The sequence below is a fragment of the Notolepis coatsorum genome, assembly GCF_963971535.1.
Source record: "Notolepis coatsorum genome assembly, chromosome: 2".
NCBI classification, from domain to species: domain Eukaryota; kingdom Metazoa; phylum Chordata; class Actinopteri; order Aulopiformes; family Paralepididae; genus Notolepis; species Notolepis coatsorum.
This window is the reverse complement of record NC_140166.1, coordinates 148906812-148927578: the sequence shown is the minus strand read 5'-3', so window position 1 is coordinate 148927578 and position 20767 is coordinate 148906812. Positions and strand designations below refer to the sequence as shown.

The window sequence follows — 20767 nt, the reverse complement described above, 5'->3', positions numbered from 1 at the left end:
GCTGCATTTCTGCAGGACGCTCTCTGATTGGCCACTGACTGAAGCTCTCCGACATGTTTGCCCAATCGCGTGACGAGCTGTCTTTGCCCATTTCCGCGTCGAACAGCAAACTACCTGGCGTTCTATCGCCATGCTCTAAGACAAACTAACCTTAACCTACTTCGAAAGAGTGCCTAAGCCTAACCAGTGTAGAAACTGACGTCGGCCAATCAGAGAGCGTCCTGCAGAAATGCGGCTACGGAAAGTAGACGCCCTAGAAGCGTGGCTAACGCTAATGGCACGCATACCAGAGGCTAACTGCCTACGAAAACAGGCACAGAGGATTTCACCCATCTAATGAACACACTAGACTAGACAAATATCAAGATGTATCCATCAGTGGACCAATTGCATGCTTTTGCAGACGACAAGAAGCCTTCAGTCGACTCCTTCAGACATTAAGCACCCCCCACAGCCCAAATGGATCATGGAAATTAGGTCGAGATTGTAGGCAAATAAATAACCCTGCAAGGCTGGTGTACCAACTTAATATTATTCTGGTGTACCAACGTAATATTCATCTTTTCAACAATTCTATATGGCAGCCTTGAATATATAGAACATGTTTGTTAAGTGTTTTGCAAAGAAACTTAATCTAAACTCATCTGAATCCAACTAGCCTACATCTAAACCAGTCTGAATCAAATTAGTCGACTAAAGTAGTCTGAATCTAACTAGTCTACATCTAAACTCGTCTGAATCTAACTAGTCTACATCTAAACTCATCTGAATCCAACTAGTCTACATCTAAATTCCCAGCAGCGTTCTTCTCCTGTATTGGACAGGTTTGTTTCTGGTGGGTGCAATAAATGATTTATTTCCTTCCCTGCTACCCCCCCCAAGAGTAACCAACCTTCTCTAATAGTGCATTAGGTAGGCAGTGTTCCTGGCTCCAGAAGGCGCAGCCAAATCGATCAGATTCATCCTCTTATGACATCACAAACTGCAATAATTCTGAACAGTTTGTTAATCCGACTTCAACCCACCTGCCCCCCCCCCCCCCCCCCCCCCCATGATTCAAATAGAAAATTTAAAAACCGACGACTGCATGAAAACTCAGGTTGAAATGGTTTATTAGTTAAGAAATACCTTGTTACAAATGTGATACAATGTTTTCATTCTACGTTCTCCACCGCGAGAGAATCTAGGCCAACGTCTGACACTTTGTTTTTCTCCTTTTTTTTTTATTTTCATTTATTTATTTTTTATTTTAAACACTCATCACAAGAAATTAAAAGAAAAAAAATCTATACAACAGCATATCACTACAGAAGTGAATTAGTCAAAACTGCCGTAACAAAAGATTTTGGTTAGCGAGAAGCTTAGAAGCGTGATTGTTGTGCGTATGTGTGTGTGGTGGCGTGCGTGTGCGCACGCACAGAAAGACGTGTTTGCTAAAAAGTGGCACTGGTTACCCTCGATGACTCTGCCGTCACGCGGTCCTCCCGTTTGTAAATCAGCAGTGTATAAAAATAGAAAAAAGGCCATCATTAAAGAACTTTAAAGCAATCCAGCTTCAGCTTTAAAATGACAGATAAGCCATTGATGGGCGTTCACCCCCCCCCCTGCACGCTCAAGTAAGGCGTCACACCACAGATGTTTAAATATGAAGTGAGTAAAAATAAGAAAAAAAGAAAAACGATCGACAAGGTAAAGGGGATATTCTGAATAAACTTTTTTTCTCTCTACAAAATCAATTCAACCCAATGTTTTCGTGTATGACATCGCTCCGGATCCTTGGAATATATATATATATAGCCTTTCAGATTACTTTTATTTTTTAAACAGTAGCTTAGCTTCTTTTCAGAAAACCTTCAAAATGAAAAAAAAATTAAATAAACATTTCAACTCAAAAAAAAAAAAAAAAAAGCACTAATTGCGTATTAAATGTTGGCATTCTTCGACAAAAATGAGGAAAAAGAATCAAAATATATACAGCACGGAAAATATCATATGCAATATGCAAAGGCTTCATGTTGCTTTGGGCAACCGCCCCCCCTCCCCCCCCCCCCTCGAAATATAAGCCGGTCTTCACTGAAGACCCCTCGAACCCTGAACCCCCCCCCCCCCCCCCCCGACCCTGCTCACGGAACATCACGAAACACGATTACGTCACTAAGCCCGTTAGTTTGGGAAATGTGCCCCACGTTGAAGCTCCCTTCCTCTCCTCCTCCCGCTCTCCCTCCTTCCTTCAGGCGGAGATGGAGGGAGAGATGGAGGGAGGGGTGAGGGCCTCGACGCAGTCGCTCCACTCGTCGGTCTCGGTGTCGTAGACCTCCAGGGTGTTGAGGAACTCGTTCCCGTCGAAGCCGCCCACGGCGCAGATGGCGTCTCCCAGCACGGCCACGCCCGCGTTGCTGCGCGCCGACGTCATGCTGCCCAGCATCCTCCACTCGCTGCGGGCCGGGTCGTAGGCCTCCACGCAGCGCAGGGCCCGGGAGCCATCGAACCCACCCACCACCACCAGCCTGCCTGCAGAGAGAGAGAGGGGGGGGGGGGGGGGAGTTTATGTACATAAACTGGTGATATAAATTACAAATTCAACCTTCCCCCTAAGGTGCGCCCGTGGCAAAACGCTCCCGCGCACATCTGAAATCTGTCGCGCAAAAAAAAAAAAATAATAATTCAACAAACATGACCATGTTCACGTCTTAAACTCATACTGAGGCCTAAGTTTAGGTTTTAAATTGCATATCATCACTCATTTATTTATTGTCACACAGAGCAGAAGAATTTTGCCAAAACAAACCAATAGTATCCAGCTGCAGAATGGCAGACCAGCCACACTCAAACGCATTTCCTTTGATTTAATTATACATCAAATGATTTATGTCAAGGATTGCAATGCCTCGTTTGAATGAAGTTAATTTTTCACCTCGATAACGTCAACATTCAGGGTGAATGTAATGTGAGAAATTGGGATAAAAAATGTAATAAAAATTAAAAAAATATATATTTTGTTGATTGGATCGGGAAAGATTGGTATCGGTAGATACTCAAAATCACATGATCGGGATCAGATCGGGAGCAAAAAAAAATTATCGGGACATCCCTAACGGTAACCTGTTGCGTGTGACGTTACCAAGAGAAGCCCCGCTTTCAGTGCTTTGTGGGCAGCGCTACTGCACGCTCACACAGACACACACAACAGATGAGGAAGTGGACAGATCCGACCAGCATTGCTGGCTCCTCACAATGCAAACGCGAAAATGTACACTACAGATGAACTGCAGAGAAAATGTCCAATTTATCATCCCGGTCGAGACTAATTGGAAGCGGAGTGCAACGCGTGCAAAGCTTGACCATAATGTTTATGTGTCTAATAAAGGTGCTGGCGATCTCAAAGCTCACATGGACACAGCAAAACATTACAAACAAAGCAGTGCGAGGAGAGAGTTTGATGGCAAATTGATAAGAATGCAGCTATACAGAGAGAAAGAAAATAATTGAAAACTATTTTGATGCCTCAAAATGATGTTTTGGTTTGATAAATGCTTATGATACAATCATTCTAAGGATTATGTGTGTAATAAATTAGTTTAGTACACTAATTGCAACAAATCTGAAACTGCATAGTGCACTTTTAAATTAGTATCTTTGTGAGGTTTCCGTTTTATAATTTACATTACATTGAAAAGATAGATATATTTTTTAAAGCTGGATTTTCTAATACAGAAGAGGTATTATTTAGAACATTACATCATATTTTTCTTGTTATTTATTTTGTCCAGTAAGACTTGAAAATATATATTATTTTGTCATAGGTTGATTTAGTTATTTTCTTGAGATTTGTCATAGATTACTTTAGGCATAATACAGCATGTTGAGTAACTTTGGTTATAGAGATATTATTTTGTTATATAAAATAATATAAACAATAATTTTATATCCATACAGAGGAGGTATACTTTAAATATATTATAATGATAAGGCATCTTTGAGTAAACTTTGATTAAGTATCTTGAGGCTGAAGGCAGTCCTCTTTAAAAAAAAAAATCACAATATGGTCACCCTTGAAGTCGCATTATAATTCACTTATTATATTTCATAGTTTTCCTTTTATTCGATATTTTTATTAATTATTCATCCAGGGACCTTCGTGTTACCATAGGGAATGAGTCTGAGGTCGCCAAAGTGCAATACCGGCCGCATCCAGCTAGACGGCGGTATCGAGCACCCTTTGTAACCTTGTATCTTGGCCTGTGTAACGGCCAAATGGCTCCGGTTTCATTTTTCCTTGTCGGGCGAGGGGAGCGGTTCTCCCGGTTCCATTGAAGCGCGTCAAATATCCCCGATCCATATGTTGTGGTGGGTTGTGCCGTGGACAAAATGGACATTGGATGTACCAGATGACGATCAAACAATTGGAATATAATTTTTGGAATACTCCCGATCACAGGTAAGAACGATCTGACGTAAATTTTAGCTTGATCCTGCAATGCTTTTATACCGATCGGGCTGATAAGCATTTATAGTGTTCAATACGAATGCCGTTACTGACAATCAAATAATCAGAAACGACCCCCGGCTCCTTTTTCATGCATTCATGATGGAACATAATACCCATGATATAGATTTGATTCGGAATAATAGCGTGTACAGGCAAGAAACGGCAACGTCTATAGTGGAATTGACGTATACGGCTATAACTCAGCATTTCGGAAATTACCCTAGACCGCTCTAAAACCATAATTATATTCACCACAGTATAACACAGGAACGTATGGATGGAAACATTTATTCTTTTTCACATATTGAACGATAGATGGGCCATAGTATTGTATCCATAGCTATAATATAGAATATAGTTATAGCTCTACAAACAAGGTGATGCACTTCTATATTTTAAAGCGTGGCAGTGCTAGAGCGGGGCCCGACTAATTCCCAGCGGTCAATGTGTTAAGACGGCTGCCACAGAATGCCCAACAAAGTCGCAAGCGGTACGTTGAAGCCAACGAGTTACCACGGCAACATTCTAGAGGAAAGGTGTGTTGAAAAATCGCTTGTGCACTTATCCACACAGAAACGCTCATTTCCATCAACACCCACCAGACTCGACTCCTCCCGCCCCTGGTTCTCTCGCTCTCTCTCCACCTACCGGCATGGACGGTCACCCCGGCTCCCCTGCGCGCCACGTTCATGGGGGCGACGAGGGTCCAGGTGTCGTTCTCCGGGTTGTAGCGCTCCACCGTGTTCAGGCAGTTCCAAGACTCCGCCCCTCCGATCACATACATGAAGCCGTCCAGCTCGCACACCGCCGCCTGGTGCCTCCCTGTGACACGAAACAAGCGCACAGTTACTAAATAAATCTTTATTTACTCTGTAGCTTTGTTATATATATATACATATACACTCTACATATTCACAGTTACTAAATACATCTGTAGGTCAGGGGTTCTCAAACTTTTTTATACCACAACCCCATTTTAAATTAGGATTTCTTTTGGCGACCCCACTTAATCGCGTAATTTCAACATGGAAATAAGGAATATCAAAATAAAAGCACACGTTATTGAACTTGATCATGCATATTTATTAGAAAATTCAATCGCAGCACTGTTATCAATGAAATTAATGAATATTATCAACAAAAACATAATTGTTTCTGTATAAACATTTATAAAACGAGGCCTATTTAGCCAAAATATGTTGCCAGAACATGAAGAAAATGTGTTCATGTGCGCTTTGGCGGAGATCCGGTTCTACTCTGAAAATCCGGCCTCACAGAGGTATGTTGATGACGAGCTTTCTCAACACTGGGTACTCGTTCCGGACTGATATCCAGAACTTTGCGAGGGCCTGTCCAGTGAATTTGACTTTCAGTAGCTCGTCGCACGAAAGACGAATTACCCCAAAATCTCCGCTGATTAACCTGGAGTGTCACTAACGGAGTTTCGTAATCCAGCTCATTATCAGCACATTTCTCTGCCAATCGGTTGTTTTTGTGTGCAAGGAAAATCTGCGCTTCTCAGAGTTAAATGCCAACTTAATTTAGTTGTGCGTGCAATGACAATAAAGTTGAATCAAATCTAATTAACTATTCACAAAAACCCACATAACACCATGTCCTGGCCATGGACTGTGTTGCAACGTTTCCATTTTAGAGAGGAACCACAAAGTCCTTAGTGGTAAAAGTTCAAAGACGGAATAAAGAATTGTGGGGACTTGTTTTGCCAGCTCTCATAAGAGTAAAAGCTAATTTGGGGGTTGGAATTAGGGTCGGTTGGTTAGGGTTAAGTTATGAATCTAAATCGGTGGAATGTCCTCACAAAACAAACGTCTGTTTGTGAGTGAAAAGAGTGCAAGTGAGGCCATAGGGAGGTGTAGTGGTTACATCATTGGTGTTTCCCGCGTGGTCCACCCTCCTTGAAATTGCCATGTATTTCCAATGGACCCGTTTCTAAATCGTCTCGTTTAAAAAAAAATAAAGCATGAACATTGGCATGGTGTAGCTTTCTGTGTGTATTCATCCACAATCTATAGCTCAACATAAAAATCTCGCAATTAATCGTAAAAGTAGCAAAACAACAACTAGAGTTGTTCCGATACCGATACCAGTATCGGAAATGCCGCCGATACTGCCTAAAATGCTGGTATCGGCGAGTACCCTCTAATTCTGCCCTCCGATACCATATGACGTAATTTATCAACAACACTGCGGTCTGCTGAGTGAGCATTATAAAACAAACGTGTTTTTAACCGACGTGAATTAAAGTGTCAATGCCATTATTTTTAACAGCAGATACTTTCTTAAAATGCCATCGTCCCGACAGAGCGCTGTTGACGGGGAGCTCCGATGGGTTCGCTTGGTGGTGTTATTAGCATTGAACAGCTAACCGAAAGCTAGCTAACTTAGCCCCCGTTAACGTCGTCACTGATCGACCACCTCGCATACACAATTAATGACATGTTGCAGACATGTGACAATGTTTAGCTTTTAGTGCCAAATGATAAGAGTCTGAGGCAGAGTCTCAAAAGAGAATGTTGAATATTTATTGTGCAAAAATCCCAACAGAGCCTCTGCTACTTAAACGGAGCCTTGTGGAAGCAAGTGCAGCAACGAATAATGTCTGTGTGGAACTAATGTGCCAACAACCTTTCCGTGGGTGAACTCATTGATAGTTTTCAATTACTGATACTAATACTAATCTATACATTCACCTGTTGAATAAATACCATTACTTTATAGTTATTACTAAAAAACAGTATATATAAAACAGTAGCTGTATAAAAAAAAATATATATATTTTTTATTATTATAATTTTTTACTGTATGCACTGGTATCGGATCAGTATCGGTATCGGCCGATACCCAAAGCTTAGGTATCGGAATCGGATCGGGAAGGAAAAAATGGTATCGGAACATCTAATAACGTTTATGTTTTCGTTCACTTTGGCGCTGCTGACTGACGTCACCACAGCATAGACTCCTGGTTGTATTAGGCGACAGCACTGAACTACTGGTAAGTGTAGTTATTTTTTAACTACAAATTAAAAACCTTATAACTAACTTTATTTCAACCACAAATGCTTAAACAATAATGTTAGTGATAGAAGGGAACTCATTTTGTGCAAAAATGGAAAGCTTGCCAATGTTTATGAGGCAGAATTATTATAATAGCCGATAATACATTTTCCCAAAGATAAATCCCTATACGGGTGGACCGCGCAGGAAACTAAAGTGACGTCAGACTACACCTCCCTATAGGAAACTAAAGTGAGGTCAGACTACACCTCCCTATACAGGAAACTAAAGTGACGTCAGACTACACCTCCCTATACAGGAAACTAAAGTGACGTCAGACTACACCTCCCTATACAGGAAACTACAGTGACGTCAGACTACACCTCCCTATAGGAAATTACAGTGACGTCAGGCTACACCTCCCTATAGGAAACTACAGTGACGTCAGACTACACCTCCCTATAGGAAACTAGTGACGTGAGACTACACCTCCCTATTGCCATTAACACCTTAACGCTAGCGCAGGATCAGTCAGAGGAGTAGAATAAAGACATTTCTGCACAGTTCCATCTATGATTTCTGGTATTCATTCCTGGTAATTGTGTTTGCTAGATATGACCATACTTTGTCAATAGACATTAAACGCCAGCAATTTGTAGCTAAACCCAAAATAATTGTTGGTTTTGGGTGTTCGAGGAAAAACATTCATCTCCTGACAGCCAGGCTTTAATACGTCAACACTTACTGATGTTCAGAGGGGCACAGTTGGTCCAGGCTTTGCTCACGGGGTCAAAGGCGTCACAGTTCTTCAGACCCTTCTGTCCGCAGGGGTCGGATCCTCCAACAACATACAGCTTGCTGTTCAAGGTGCAGACACCTGCAATGGACACGAAGGAAAGATGGAGGTTAAGCTACGAGAACCAGAATTCACAGGGATTCTGTCTCTTGAGGCGACTCCGACTCATCACACAAATAACATCTTTGAAACATTTAACAATCATTCGGTGAGTTATTAGTTTCGAAATAGGGATGCATCGATTCGATCCGATATTGATATCGGATATCGGGCCCGATATGACTAAAATAGCTAGAGCGGGTATAGAGACAATTAAAAATGATTTTTTTATTAAATTATAAATAACAATTCAGTACATTATCTATGTGTGAATTTTTTACATTTTTAGTTAGGAAAGTAATGTTTTAAGTAGGGATGCTCGATATTGGCTTTTTTACCGATACCGATATTGTCCAACTCTTAATTTCCGATACCGATATCAACCGATACCGATATATGCAGGGTTTCCCCCACCAAAAAACTGAATAATTTCAGGTAACTAATAATGTCACTGGATATATATATAACAAATATTGTTATTGTTTTTATTTTTTTTTAAACCGATACCGATATTTTCCGATATCACATTTTACTGCCGATATCGGCCGATAATATCGGTCGGACGATAATATCGGACATCCCTAGTTTTAAGTCAAGCCTGATGTTGCCTTGCACAAAATAATGATCCCAGGCTCTTCCACACAGTGAGGCATACAGTTCATTAATTCAACAATGGGTATCGGATCGGTACTCGGTATCGGCCAATACCCAAAGCCCAGGTATCGGTATCGGGACCGAAAAGGTGGGATCGGTGCCTCCCTATTGTGAAATCAGTGGATCGTGCAGATTATTATTCCAAGCGGCAGGGCACAGGAGTCATGTGACTGACCTGCGTTGCAGCGGTTGGTCCGGAGCTCTGGCACCTGAGCCCACTCGTCAGAGTGCGGGTCGTACGTCTCCCCACAGCTCAGCTCATCTGAGTGGCCATTGGAGCCGCCCATCACGTACAGCTGACCCTGTGTGGTTGAGAGAAGGGGGCGGGGTTCAGGGTTAGAACACTTTTCCGATAGGTCAGGTGACACACACAGGCCATGGATTAAGTTAGGGAGCGTTGCGTACCATGAGCACAGCCATCTGGAAGCGAGCCCTGGGAGTCCGCATGGGAGCGATGAAGGTCCAGCGGTCCTCTTTGGGGTCGTAACACTCGACAGTCCTCAGACACTCCTCCCTGTTGTAACCTCCTGCAGACAGAGTGAGCAGGGTCACACAGAGTAAGCAGGGCAGTGGCGTCATTTCATGCCAGGTATGGCAAGGAGGGAGGGTGGGGGGTGTTTCCCCCCCTTGGTGGATTTTTTTTGTCAAATCAGTTGTGCAATAGTCACTTTTGGTGAGTTGTTTCTATACAATTCACTTATGACATTTAGGTACGACACAGGACTACAAAAGCATTAATATAATATAAATGTGTCAACAGACTACAATATTTTGCATACAAATTATGCTGAGCAGAATGTAATATCATAACTGTCTATTATTTTTCTTGCAATTGAGCCAATTTTCCTTAGGTAGCCTACGCTGTGTGTTCAACAGAATGTAGTATCAAAAACATTCACAACGTTCACAAAAAGTATGAGTTACTGAATGCTGAACTGCACTGTTATAATCACTAAGCCATTGTAAGACCTGCATCACTCGTCTCTGCTGCCCTTTGATTAAAAAAACATCCTTATGTCCATTTTCCTTTATTTTTTGGTGGCATATTTGAGTTAGTCACCTAGTAAAAGTCACCTAGTAAAAGTGAGATAATCGACAATATCAAAACATGCTAGGGCTGTACCAAATAGTTCGAAGCTTCGTTCATAATGTTGACATTAGAATTCTAAATCAACATTTGGATTTTCTATAAAAAACATTTTTATAAATATAAATTTGCCAAAACAACACCCCTGGAGCAGGGTCACAGACACCATGCTTTGTCCATTTGACCTCCACTTGGTATGTTTACATGTCGCTCCCTTTCCACTCATTCATTCTGATGAACACTGGTTAGGCCTAACCTCCCACTGGGCAGACGGCCGTATATGTAACATTAATGCAGACACGGTGGTGTACATTTCATAACATTAATATATCCCCTAAGCCCCCATTGGTTAATTACATTTAATTATACTTCATTGCCAAGAATGCAAAGCGGTTAACAGATTATAATGTAGACGTTGGCGGTTTTCCTTTGAGGCCACTGTTCACACCTCCTCCTCCCCTCAGCCCCCCTTATCATCCCCTTCCTCCCCCCGTATCCTGCCCTTCCTCCCCCCTTATCCTCCTGAATTTGTATTTGACCATCAACGCTGTAACAATACATTTGTATCCACCATGAAGATCTGACCACGTGCATAATTAAGCTCTCCGGTTCCACCACAGCGGGTTTTGTTTTTAATTTTTAACTCGACCAAATCAACACGACCAATCTTTCGCCGTAGTCTAAAAACATCTGAAATGAAGGGAGAAATAATAAATAAAAAACCTAACCTTCTTTCGGTCTTCGATCATCATCCACTAAATAATCGTCCTAGTCTATATTACTACCTACTATACTAATGTGTCTCTACTACTATGCACCAACACTGCAGCACCCAAGGAGTACCTGCTGCGATGAGCCTGCCGTGCAGGGCGGCGGTGCCCAGGCCAGAGCGGGCGTAGTGCATGGGGGAGAGCGGGTGTTCCTCTAGCTCCTCGGGCTGCTGCGCCTCGAAACTCAGGCTCTTCATCAGGCAGGGGGTGGCGTTGGGGGAGGTCTGAGGGCTGCTGCGGCCGTGCAGGAAGATCACACACAGCACACCATCCAGCACAGCCAGACACAGGTAGTTGTTGTCTAGACGGAGAGACGGAGCGGTTGGTGGGATGAAAGAAAACATTAATGGAATGCAGCTACAGAGCCTCGACTCGTTCAAAATCAAATAAAATGTATTTGTAAGGCCCAACAACACATGTTAATGTCCCCACGGACACGTCTTCTTTAAACAAGTCAAGAAGAAACATCACAATAAATCAAGAACAAAAAAAAAACACCATAAAGTCCCAAAATAAATGCAACACTCCCAGACACACCCCACTCGAAGGTAAGGAAAAACTCACTAAAACCTAGCAATAGGAAAAAATGCACCACAGGCAATGTGGAGAGAAACCTTAGAAGGGCCATTCAAGGGTGGGGGGGGATCTCCCTTCTTAGATGTCGGTGATAGTAGTGTTTCAATAAAACAGGCGGACAGTTGGTAAGCATGCATTCATATTCAACTCTTCAGAATTAGAAAAATGAATATACTGACATTTAAAAAAGGAGCAATAGGTGGCCGTTGATATTGGGCAGAACTTTTCATTTTAAATCCTTAACAGAATTCGACAACAACTTTCCCAATCAGAACGCATCAGGATGCCTCCAAAGCTCTGCCCCGCCAGGTAGCTAGCTAGCAGGCAACGATGAGTTAGCAGCAGGCATTTGTGTACATGCACAACTGTCACTAGAGGGTTTTGCTAGACAGCTCACTCGTTCCAATCATTTGACTTGGTCGCTCATTTGACTGGATCTGCCCCTCGAGTATTATCAATTACAGTAAAGATAAAATCAATCTAAAATAATCTGCAGCCGCTTATTGATCCTTTAACCTCTTAAGCCAGAGCGGTCAGGTATGAGAATGACATCACGCCATAAATCCATCTCTACAGAATGTATGAATTAATGTTGCGTTTTTTCCCCAGAGGTAAAGACCCTAACTCCGTCAAAACAACATTCAAAGTGTATATTTTCAGCACTATGTTTGGTTACCAATGATTTTAAGTGTTAGTGAAATATAATTTTATAGAAATCTCAGGCCATCAAGTCGGAAAGAGGAGGCTTGACGCAAGGATTTGGCGCAACCTAACTTGAATGTAGTCCTTTGAGAAGAGACCCAGGGCTTTCGATGGGCTTTCGAATAAAAAAAATAAACTACACTTCCCAGCTCATGCCCTGTCAATCGTCAAGACAGTTTTTAATTTTTTTTCTCTTTATTTTTGGAATCATATCTCACAGGTGGAATTTTCTGAAAATAGGGCTAGGGTTTAAGAGGTTAACCTGTGGGTGGCTGATTGGCGCCGTGGGCAAGGCGCTCGCCTCTGCGCTGGGTTAGAGCCCAGCTCTCTGCATTGCTACCGGCTGGCCGGTCGTTCATACCAACACAATTGGCAGTGTTAGAGGGTGGGAAAGCCGGTGGGTGGGGATTTGACCTTGTGGACAGCGACTCCTACAGGTCGGTTTGGTGACGCCGGTGCGACGGAAGCAGGAAGTGACGGGGGCAGCGTGAGCCTCCCACGTGTTACTCCTCGCCACTGAGAGTTCGATGAGATAGGCTGCCTCCTTGTGTACCGGAGAGGACAGGTGATGCAAGGCTTGTCCTCACTACAACCGATCTGTGGGAGGCATAGTCTAGCGGCGTTCAAGACAGGGGAGGGAAGAATTGGATATACTAAATTGGGATGTGGAGAAATAGAAAATGGGGAGAAAGTAGATAAAAAATAAATAAAGAGGTTAACCCGTTAACATTCGGGGGCCGGCATGCATGCGTGTACGTCGCGGCACTTCGTGAAATCTGCCGGCTCCGGGCTACGCTTCTCCTGATCATTCAATATACATTGTTGGAAAGTTGAATTTACCGCCTATCGATCATCACCTCACTCAACCTATTGCGTGCTTCGGGTCTCGAGTTACAAAATATCCGGCGAGCGTCATTTGACAAGCCGTTCGGACAAGTGACCACGTCCGGTTGTGAGCAGTCGTGAACTGACCAGCCACTGCCGATGGCAAAAATGATTGACCACCGTTGTAGCCAAGGAGCGTCTGCTCCGAAAAAGCGATCTCAGACGAGCGCTGATTGCAACGTGAAAGGGGTAGAAGACCAACAAGTTCTTTGTTTTGACTCGAGTGTCTGAACAAGCAGACGGCCATTTTGGATAATCACGCTGAATTATTGTGGTACACACATTACAAAAACCTTTGTAAAACACAAATTTCTCATGGGATTTTTATAAACTTTGAGCCTGTATGACTAAGACCCAAAAACAGGCATCTGGCAACAAGTCAACACAAAAGTAAGGAGCAAATATTTTATTTCAGTGTCATCAAACCTGTTTCTCTATGACATTAGCACTCAAAGTGAAACTTCAGAATGTTACCTTTCAAAAGAGACCAGACTTACTTTGGGTATACAATCGACAGGCGTTTTATGCTAAATGAATGTGCCCGACTGTTAAGAGGTTAAGGAATAAAAGTGATGGCTTAGGAATCAGTTGGTCTCCGAGAAGCCAGTCAAATGAATTATTGTTGGTAAGCGTTTATTTAAAATGTAAAAGTACAAAGTAAGTTGTTGTCTTGAGGACAAGGAGGGAGAAATGGAGGAGGGAGAAATGGGGGAAGAAGATGCATTTATCTAAAGGGAGGGGAATGATAGATGCAGATAGCAAATTATGAGTCTATTTGGGAGATGAAATATGACAAGAGCACAAAGAGGAGAGAAAGACGTCACTGGGAACCTTTGAAGATTAACGGAACAAAACAGCTACCTTCAAGCCTCCCAGACTTCCTTTTTAAGGCATCTATAGTCGGTTGCGGTTATAAAACTATTTAACCCGAGTCTTCTCCTTCCCTGCCTCCCTCCCTCTCAGACACTCGAGACATGTGTGTGGGCACTTACTGGTGGTCTTCTCGGAGGCGATGTACTTCCACTCTCTCCTGGCAGTCTGTTTGGGGGTGTTGCTGGGCTGGTTCGAAGGAGACAGGCTTCCGGATGAGCTGGAGCTCAGCTGTCTCTGGGCACTCTCACGAAGGGGCTTCTTCTGCAAGAGCACAGGGCAAGAGCTACTGAAAACCAAGCCTGGAGAACCAGCCGCCTGCCAGCACAGGGCAAGAGCTACTGAAAACCAAGCCTGGAGAACCAGCCGCCTGCCAGCACAGGGCAAGAGCTACTGAAAACCAAGCCTGGAGAACCAGCTGCCTGCCAGCACAGGGCAGCTACACACCAAGCCTGGAGAACCAGCTGCCCGCCATGGGCTCTCTAATGCCGACTTATAAACTAGTAAAATGAATGGCTCTATTCCAAACCCACAACCCGATAAACTCATGTGAACCAAACACACAAGCCGGACGTAGGATCTCACCTGAAGCGATCGCACACAGTCCGCAATACAAGCCAAGCTGAAAAGCTGAGGACGTCATAACTAGCCACCGTTACAACTGGCCCAGATCGTTATAAAATGCTTGAGAATCGGCATGGAAGCTTTGCAGTAATGCAGAACAGCCTAAGAAGGCCTTAAAGATTATGTTTGCTTCAATCCACTGGACTCAGACAATAGTATTTCTATCAAGGCCAGACTGTGCTTAATGGGTTTGGTGCGGCCAACATATAAAACCAACCCAGGCACATGCTCAGTACCTGCACAAAATCTACCTAAGGCAACGACATACAGGCAATATTTGGAGGTATGGAGGCAAAATACTTTTGATATCGGCATAACTGGTGTCAGAAGTGGCACCCCACACTGCCTCACGACGATGCAGATGCATCATGGCTCTTAACACTTTGAATGCCACCCACGAGTTTTCTCGTGTTATTACCCCCCGGGTTGAATGCCCACTCACGAGAATATTCGTTTTATTATTTTTTTTTTTAAATTAGCTATCTGAAATCATATTGCATCAAGCAAGCCTACCGTTGGAGATCCAGTCACCCCAGGCGCTCAGATGTGAAAAAAGCACCCCCCATAGTCTCCCAGATGGTAAATCACCCTTTTGGATTGGGAGAAAGGATTTCTGACTCCACATTTTACATCTCACTCACGCAGCCGGCATCGACCGGCATCACTCCGGAGCCTGAAGAGCAGCGGGATTATGTGTTCTACTGTATACACGGTTGATCAATACAATGATCGATTTTTTCGAATAGTGATCAGGAATTGGAATAATCCATTTGAATACCATCTGATCTCAGGTAAGGAATCTATGTCATCAGTCTTAGGATAATCAGACTCGTTTTCACGGATATATAAGCGTTTCCCCTTATGATATGGCTGTTTTGACTGTAAAAGCCATCAGGAAATAAGAGCAGCGATTATCAGCGCGCGGCACGCGCGTGCGTGCGCACGCACGCACAGATATACTATCGATTATCTAGCGTTTATTTGAAAACGATTCATAAATAGGCAGACAAATGACAACGTTCTAGAATATCCCAGTAAAAGGCGATCATCATAGAATGGGTTGTTTTTTCCCGCAAAAACGAGTGATTTTCAAAATGCTATCAAACGGAAATGAAGCGATAAAAAAACAATCTGCCATGACAATGTTGACTGGAAAATGAGTCTTTGATAAGCGATGGGCAGATTAGACACATAGCCATAATTTAAAACATAGATTAGGCGATATTAACGTTAACATTGGAGTGGATGAAATTTTATAGCGTCGTGAATATGAACGTTATATCGGAATGTTCTGGGGTATTTCCTGGAAGGAGAGATATAGGACGCTAAGCTAATAACATTAAATCGAAATGGCGTTTCGGTTATACACAAGCTAGAGCTAAAACTCAAAATGCATATCATCTGTATCATGGTCCACCATGAATGCATGAAAGGGGGGGGGGCAGAGGACGTAGTTTCCGATTATTGATTACCAATAACGGCATTAGCCTCATACGCTGACCGGGTGGATGGCTATCAAAAGCAAGGCCCGACCAATCCATTTGTCCATTGGCTGATGCTATATTCCTTTACGGCATACTGAATTCAGCGTCCCAAAAACTATTCCAGGCGATCGGCTACAGGCATAGCTTTAGGCTAACAAAAAAGTCAACCATGATAAATACAAAAAAAAAAAAAACGGTCTGTAACAGGGAACACTGCATTATCGAGACAGCGCCCCTACAAGGATATGGCCAGTAATGCACTTTTCCCGAATTCCAAGAGTAGGGTAAATCTGCAGTGACATAGAGTAGGATATTACAATGGAATAAAAGCCAAAACAACCTTACCACGTATATATACACGTGGTTGGCCCTCAAGCGTTGGATCCGAAACACGTATATACGTGGTTGGCCACGAATGTGTTAAGGCTGTGAGCTGCTATATGTGTACCTGTACGAACTGGAGGTGGTCCTCCTCTCCGAACACCTCCGTCTGCCCCTCCATCACCAGCACTCCATCCAGCAGCTTGTGGTCGGCCGAGTAGTACAGTGTTTGCACCTGCAAGAAACACAACGACAACAACACACCCATGTGGCTGTCTCCATGGCAACACGGCAAGAGCCCCGACAACGGGGGGAAGGACAGCGTTGGAAGGGGAGGGGGGCGGGGGGGGGTAGTGTGGGAAGGCTCGATTCTTTCGTCGCTTAGATGGAGAGCTTCTCGTAGAAATCGGCACACATCCAATCAACAAACACGTGCACACACACAAAGCTGCTGTATGAAGGAGGTTACACGAGAGTAGTCTGCTTGTGTTGGTCTCCCTCCTCATTGTCTAGAAAAGGACGCAGCGTGGAGAGGGGGAGGGGTTAAGAAGCAGCAGCGTCTGGAAATGTCTTCAGGATAGAGGGATGAACAGAGAAGGAGGAGGGGTAAATTGCGATGACTCCTTCACCACCTCCTCTGCTGTCTAGCACCACTGTGGAGTTGAGCAGGAGCCACTGATGATCGAAGAAAAAAAAAAAAAAAAAAAAGGGAGGCAACCTTTCAATCCAGAGGTTGACAGTAGGTGTGGAGCCAACTGGTGCACCGATCGTTTAACTGGTAGTAAACCATGGAGCCAACTGGTAAACCTTTAATTTACCTAGTAGTAAACCATAGAGCTAACTGCTACACCTATTGTTTAACTGGTAGTAAACCATGGAGCTAACTGGTATACATATTGTTTACCTAGTAGTAAACCATGGAGCTAACTGGTATACATATTGTTTACCTAGTAGTAAACCATGGAGCTAACTGGTATACATATTGTTTACCTAGTAGTAAACCATGGAGCTAACTGGTATACATATTGTTTACCTGGTAGTAAACCATGGAGCTAACTGCTACACCTATTGTTTAACTGGTAGTAAACCATGGAGCTAACTGGTATACATATTGTTTACCTGGTAGTAAACCATGGAGCTAACTGGTACACCTATCGTTTACCTGGTAGTAAACCATGGAGCTAACTGGTATACCTATTGTTTACCTGGTAGTAAACCATGGAGCTAACTGGTACACCTATTGTTTACCTGGTAGTAAACCATGGAGCTAACTGGTATACATATTGTTTACCTGGTAGTAAACCATGGAGCTAACTGGTACACCTATCGTTTACCTGGTAGTAAACCATGGAGCTAACTGGTATACCTATTGTTTACCTGGTAGTAAACCATGGAGCTAACTGGTACACCTATCGTTTACCTGGTAGTAAACCATGGAGCTAACTGGTATACCTATTGTTTACCTAGTAGTAAACCATGGAGCTAACTGGTACACCTATTGTTTAACTGGTAGTAAACCATGGAGCTAACTGCTACACCTATTGTTTAACTGGTAGTAAACCATGGAGCTAACTGGTATACCCATTGTTTACATGGTAGTAAACCATGGAGCTAACTGGTATACCTATTGTTTACCTGGTAGTAAACCATGGAGCTAACTGGTATACCCATTGTTTACCTGGTAGTAAACCATGGAGCTAACTGGTATACCTATTGTTTACCTGGTAGTAAACCATGGAGCTAACTGGTATACATATTGTTTACCTGGTAGTAAACCATGGAGCTAACTGGTATACCTATTGTTTACCTGGTAGTAAACCATGGAGCTAACTGATGCACCTATTGTTTACCTGGCTGGTAGTAAATCATGGAGCTAACTGGTACACCTATTGTTTACCTAGTAGTAAACCATGGAGCTAACTGGTATACCTATTGTTTACCTGGTAGTAAACCATAGAGCTAACTGGTGCACCTAACCATGGAGCTAACTGGTATACATATTGTTTACCTAGTAGTAAACCATGGAGCTAATTGATAAAAGATATCGTTCACCTAGTAGTAAACCATGGAGGCAACTCAGCTATCATTTACCTGGTAGTAAATCTAATTAAAAACCAGGAGAAATGTCAAATAAAATAATAATAAAAAGAATAAATTTCTAGGATAAGCAAAAAGCCCAGAAAGGTATAGAAAATAATTGTGCTTAAATTTTCACGAGGCAAGAATAGCTTATGAGGGCCGTAACTTGCTACTTTTGAGGGCAAATTGCATATACAAATTAATTAATAAACAAAGTAATGCAACAGAAAAGTGAATTTGGATACTGAAATATGAATTAAAGCCACTGGAAATCCAGTATAGCCTTCCAACTATGTAATTTAGGGCCTTATGTACATAATAGTAAGCATTTTAAAAAGTATTAGAAATGAGTTTCAATCCTAATTCAAAATATTGTCATTTAAGTTTTTGTGATAATGGGTTTGAATTGGGCGTAGCTATGGTCGGACATTATTGCAAAAATTATGCAATTAATTCTGCGAACCAATGATAGAAATCACTGCCTCTTGTGGCCCCGCCCACTTGGTGCTGCCTGGGATCTGTCCAATCAGACTTCACAACACTAACAATCATCTCCCCCAGGGGAAAACCATGCACTGCACTTTGAGCTAGATTGGATAATTCAAATTAACCTGACAGTTTGAAACATAGTGTTAAGCTAACTAGCAGACTGGGGTACACTACTCAAATCTGTGTTGATCACAGAGTTGATAAGTAGCTCAAAAGTGTAGTATAGCAAAGTTAATGCTAACCTTTTCATGCAAGTGAAAAATGCTAAGAACACATGCTAAGCTTCTTACTCCTGGGAGGTATAGTTAAATGGAACCTAGTTAGTGGTCTAACCTAGTGTGCTAGTTAGTAGATTAGTCAGGCCTTCTAACCAGAAGGGTCCATCTCATAGATGTGGTTGTTTATTCCATGGCAGCTAAATGTTTTTAAATAAAAAATAAAATGGCACTTTGAGCATAGGGAGCTGTCAATCAACCGTGATCTGATCACGACCCCATGACCATCCTGAGAGAAGGGCTGGGCAGCCAGATGAGCTGTTTTTGAGTTGGGTTTTATAATAGTTATAAACATCTTTTTTTATTGAAATGTTGGTGGATGCTTAATATGACAGTTTCTTTTTTTATGATATATACATTTGACTATTTTTAGGCCCCTTTTCAGAGGCTTTAAAACACTGAGCTACTGTACATGATATATTTCCCAGAGGGAGTCGAGGAATATCTTGCAGATGAATAAAAAAAAAAAAAAATCTTCCAGCGAGTCGAGAGCTTTTCAATAATGGATTATGTGCAAAGCACTTTTATGTCAACGTGCATAAAGAAAGTAGTTATTATATATGTGCCGAGATGCGTATAGGCCTGTATTGAGCTATTGAGGGGAAAGGAAATTGGACTAAATGTATGCATTGAAGAAATTGCTGTAAGGAATGAGTTTTTTTGCAAATGTAAAAATGCAGTTTGCACGTGTTGTGTTTTTGCTAAATATAAAAACGCTCGCCTCTTGCGAATGTTTTGTTTTTCTTAAATGTATAAATGTGCATCTGGTGTGTGGGTATTCTATGTTTTTGTAATACAATTAAAACCTGCGCAAATGTTTTTGTATAAATGGCTACCCGTTGTGCGTGTGTGCGCGCCATGCGTTTCTAATAAAAGGCAAGCCCGGTGTGAGCGGGTGTCTGGAAGTTTGCTTGGACAGATGGAAGCACAGTGTGCTGTAGCCGCAGAGAGAGGCCGCAGAGAGGGTGGTAGCGCTTCTCTCCTCCCTCCCTCTTTTCTCTCTGACTCATTACCCTGGCGGCTCAGTCGCGGATCCTCAGGCTGGTCTCCTGCTGCTGTTAATAAACCTAGAGGAGATAGAAATCAACCAGGAGGAGCGGCGGTTAGTACTGGAGCAACACCCACAACACGCACACGCACACACACACTCTCCTGTTTAGAGAGAAGAGAAGGTGGTCATGAGTTTGAGACTGAGATCGAAGGGGTGACAAACCAAGATACCTGTTTTTTTGGTGCGTGTTTTCAGAGGAGAGGAGAGCGAGCCATACTGTCACTGGGGGTTGTGTGTGAAACCAAACCACGTACCCGACACATGATCAGAGGAACCAGTTCTGCTCACCTCTGCGGTAGTTTGGTTCACAGGCTTTACAGAGAGAAGTCTGAGACTGCAAGACTCTTTAACACGTCTTTGGAAAGAACAAAAAAAAGGGGGGAAAAAAGGGAAAAAAGAAAAACATCCTAACGGTTGCCACGGCAACAACATGCCAAAGAATAAAATCAAGTCTGTCGCGACTCGCCATAGACGACTTCTTGGCGTCACGAGCAGAAGGGA

The 20767-nt window shown here is 42.8% G+C and overlaps 1 protein-coding gene across 1 annotated transcript in view; it reads right to left on the bottom strand.

Moving 5' to 3' along the window:
• Positions 1-2117: 2117 nt before the first annotated feature.
• Positions 2118-20767, bottom strand: part of ivns1abpa (influenza virus NS1A binding protein a) — a 48670-nt gene continuing 30020 nt past the window's right edge. The window contains exons 8-15 of the mRNA XM_084309283.1: positions 16500-16607; positions 14066-14207; positions 10984-11211; positions 9459-9580; positions 9229-9355; positions 8250-8381; positions 5138-5311; positions 2118-2511 (exon numbers count right to left, since the gene is read on the bottom strand). Of these exons, the coding sequence (XP_084165409.1) occupies positions 2231-2511; positions 5138-5311; positions 8250-8381; positions 9229-9355; positions 9459-9580; positions 10984-11211; positions 14066-14207; positions 16500-16607 (1314 nt within the window). The 3' untranslated portion in view covers positions 2118-2230. The remainder of the gene's footprint in view (positions 2512-5137; positions 5312-8249; positions 8382-9228; positions 9356-9458; positions 9581-10983; positions 11212-14065; positions 14208-16499; positions 16608-20767) is intronic.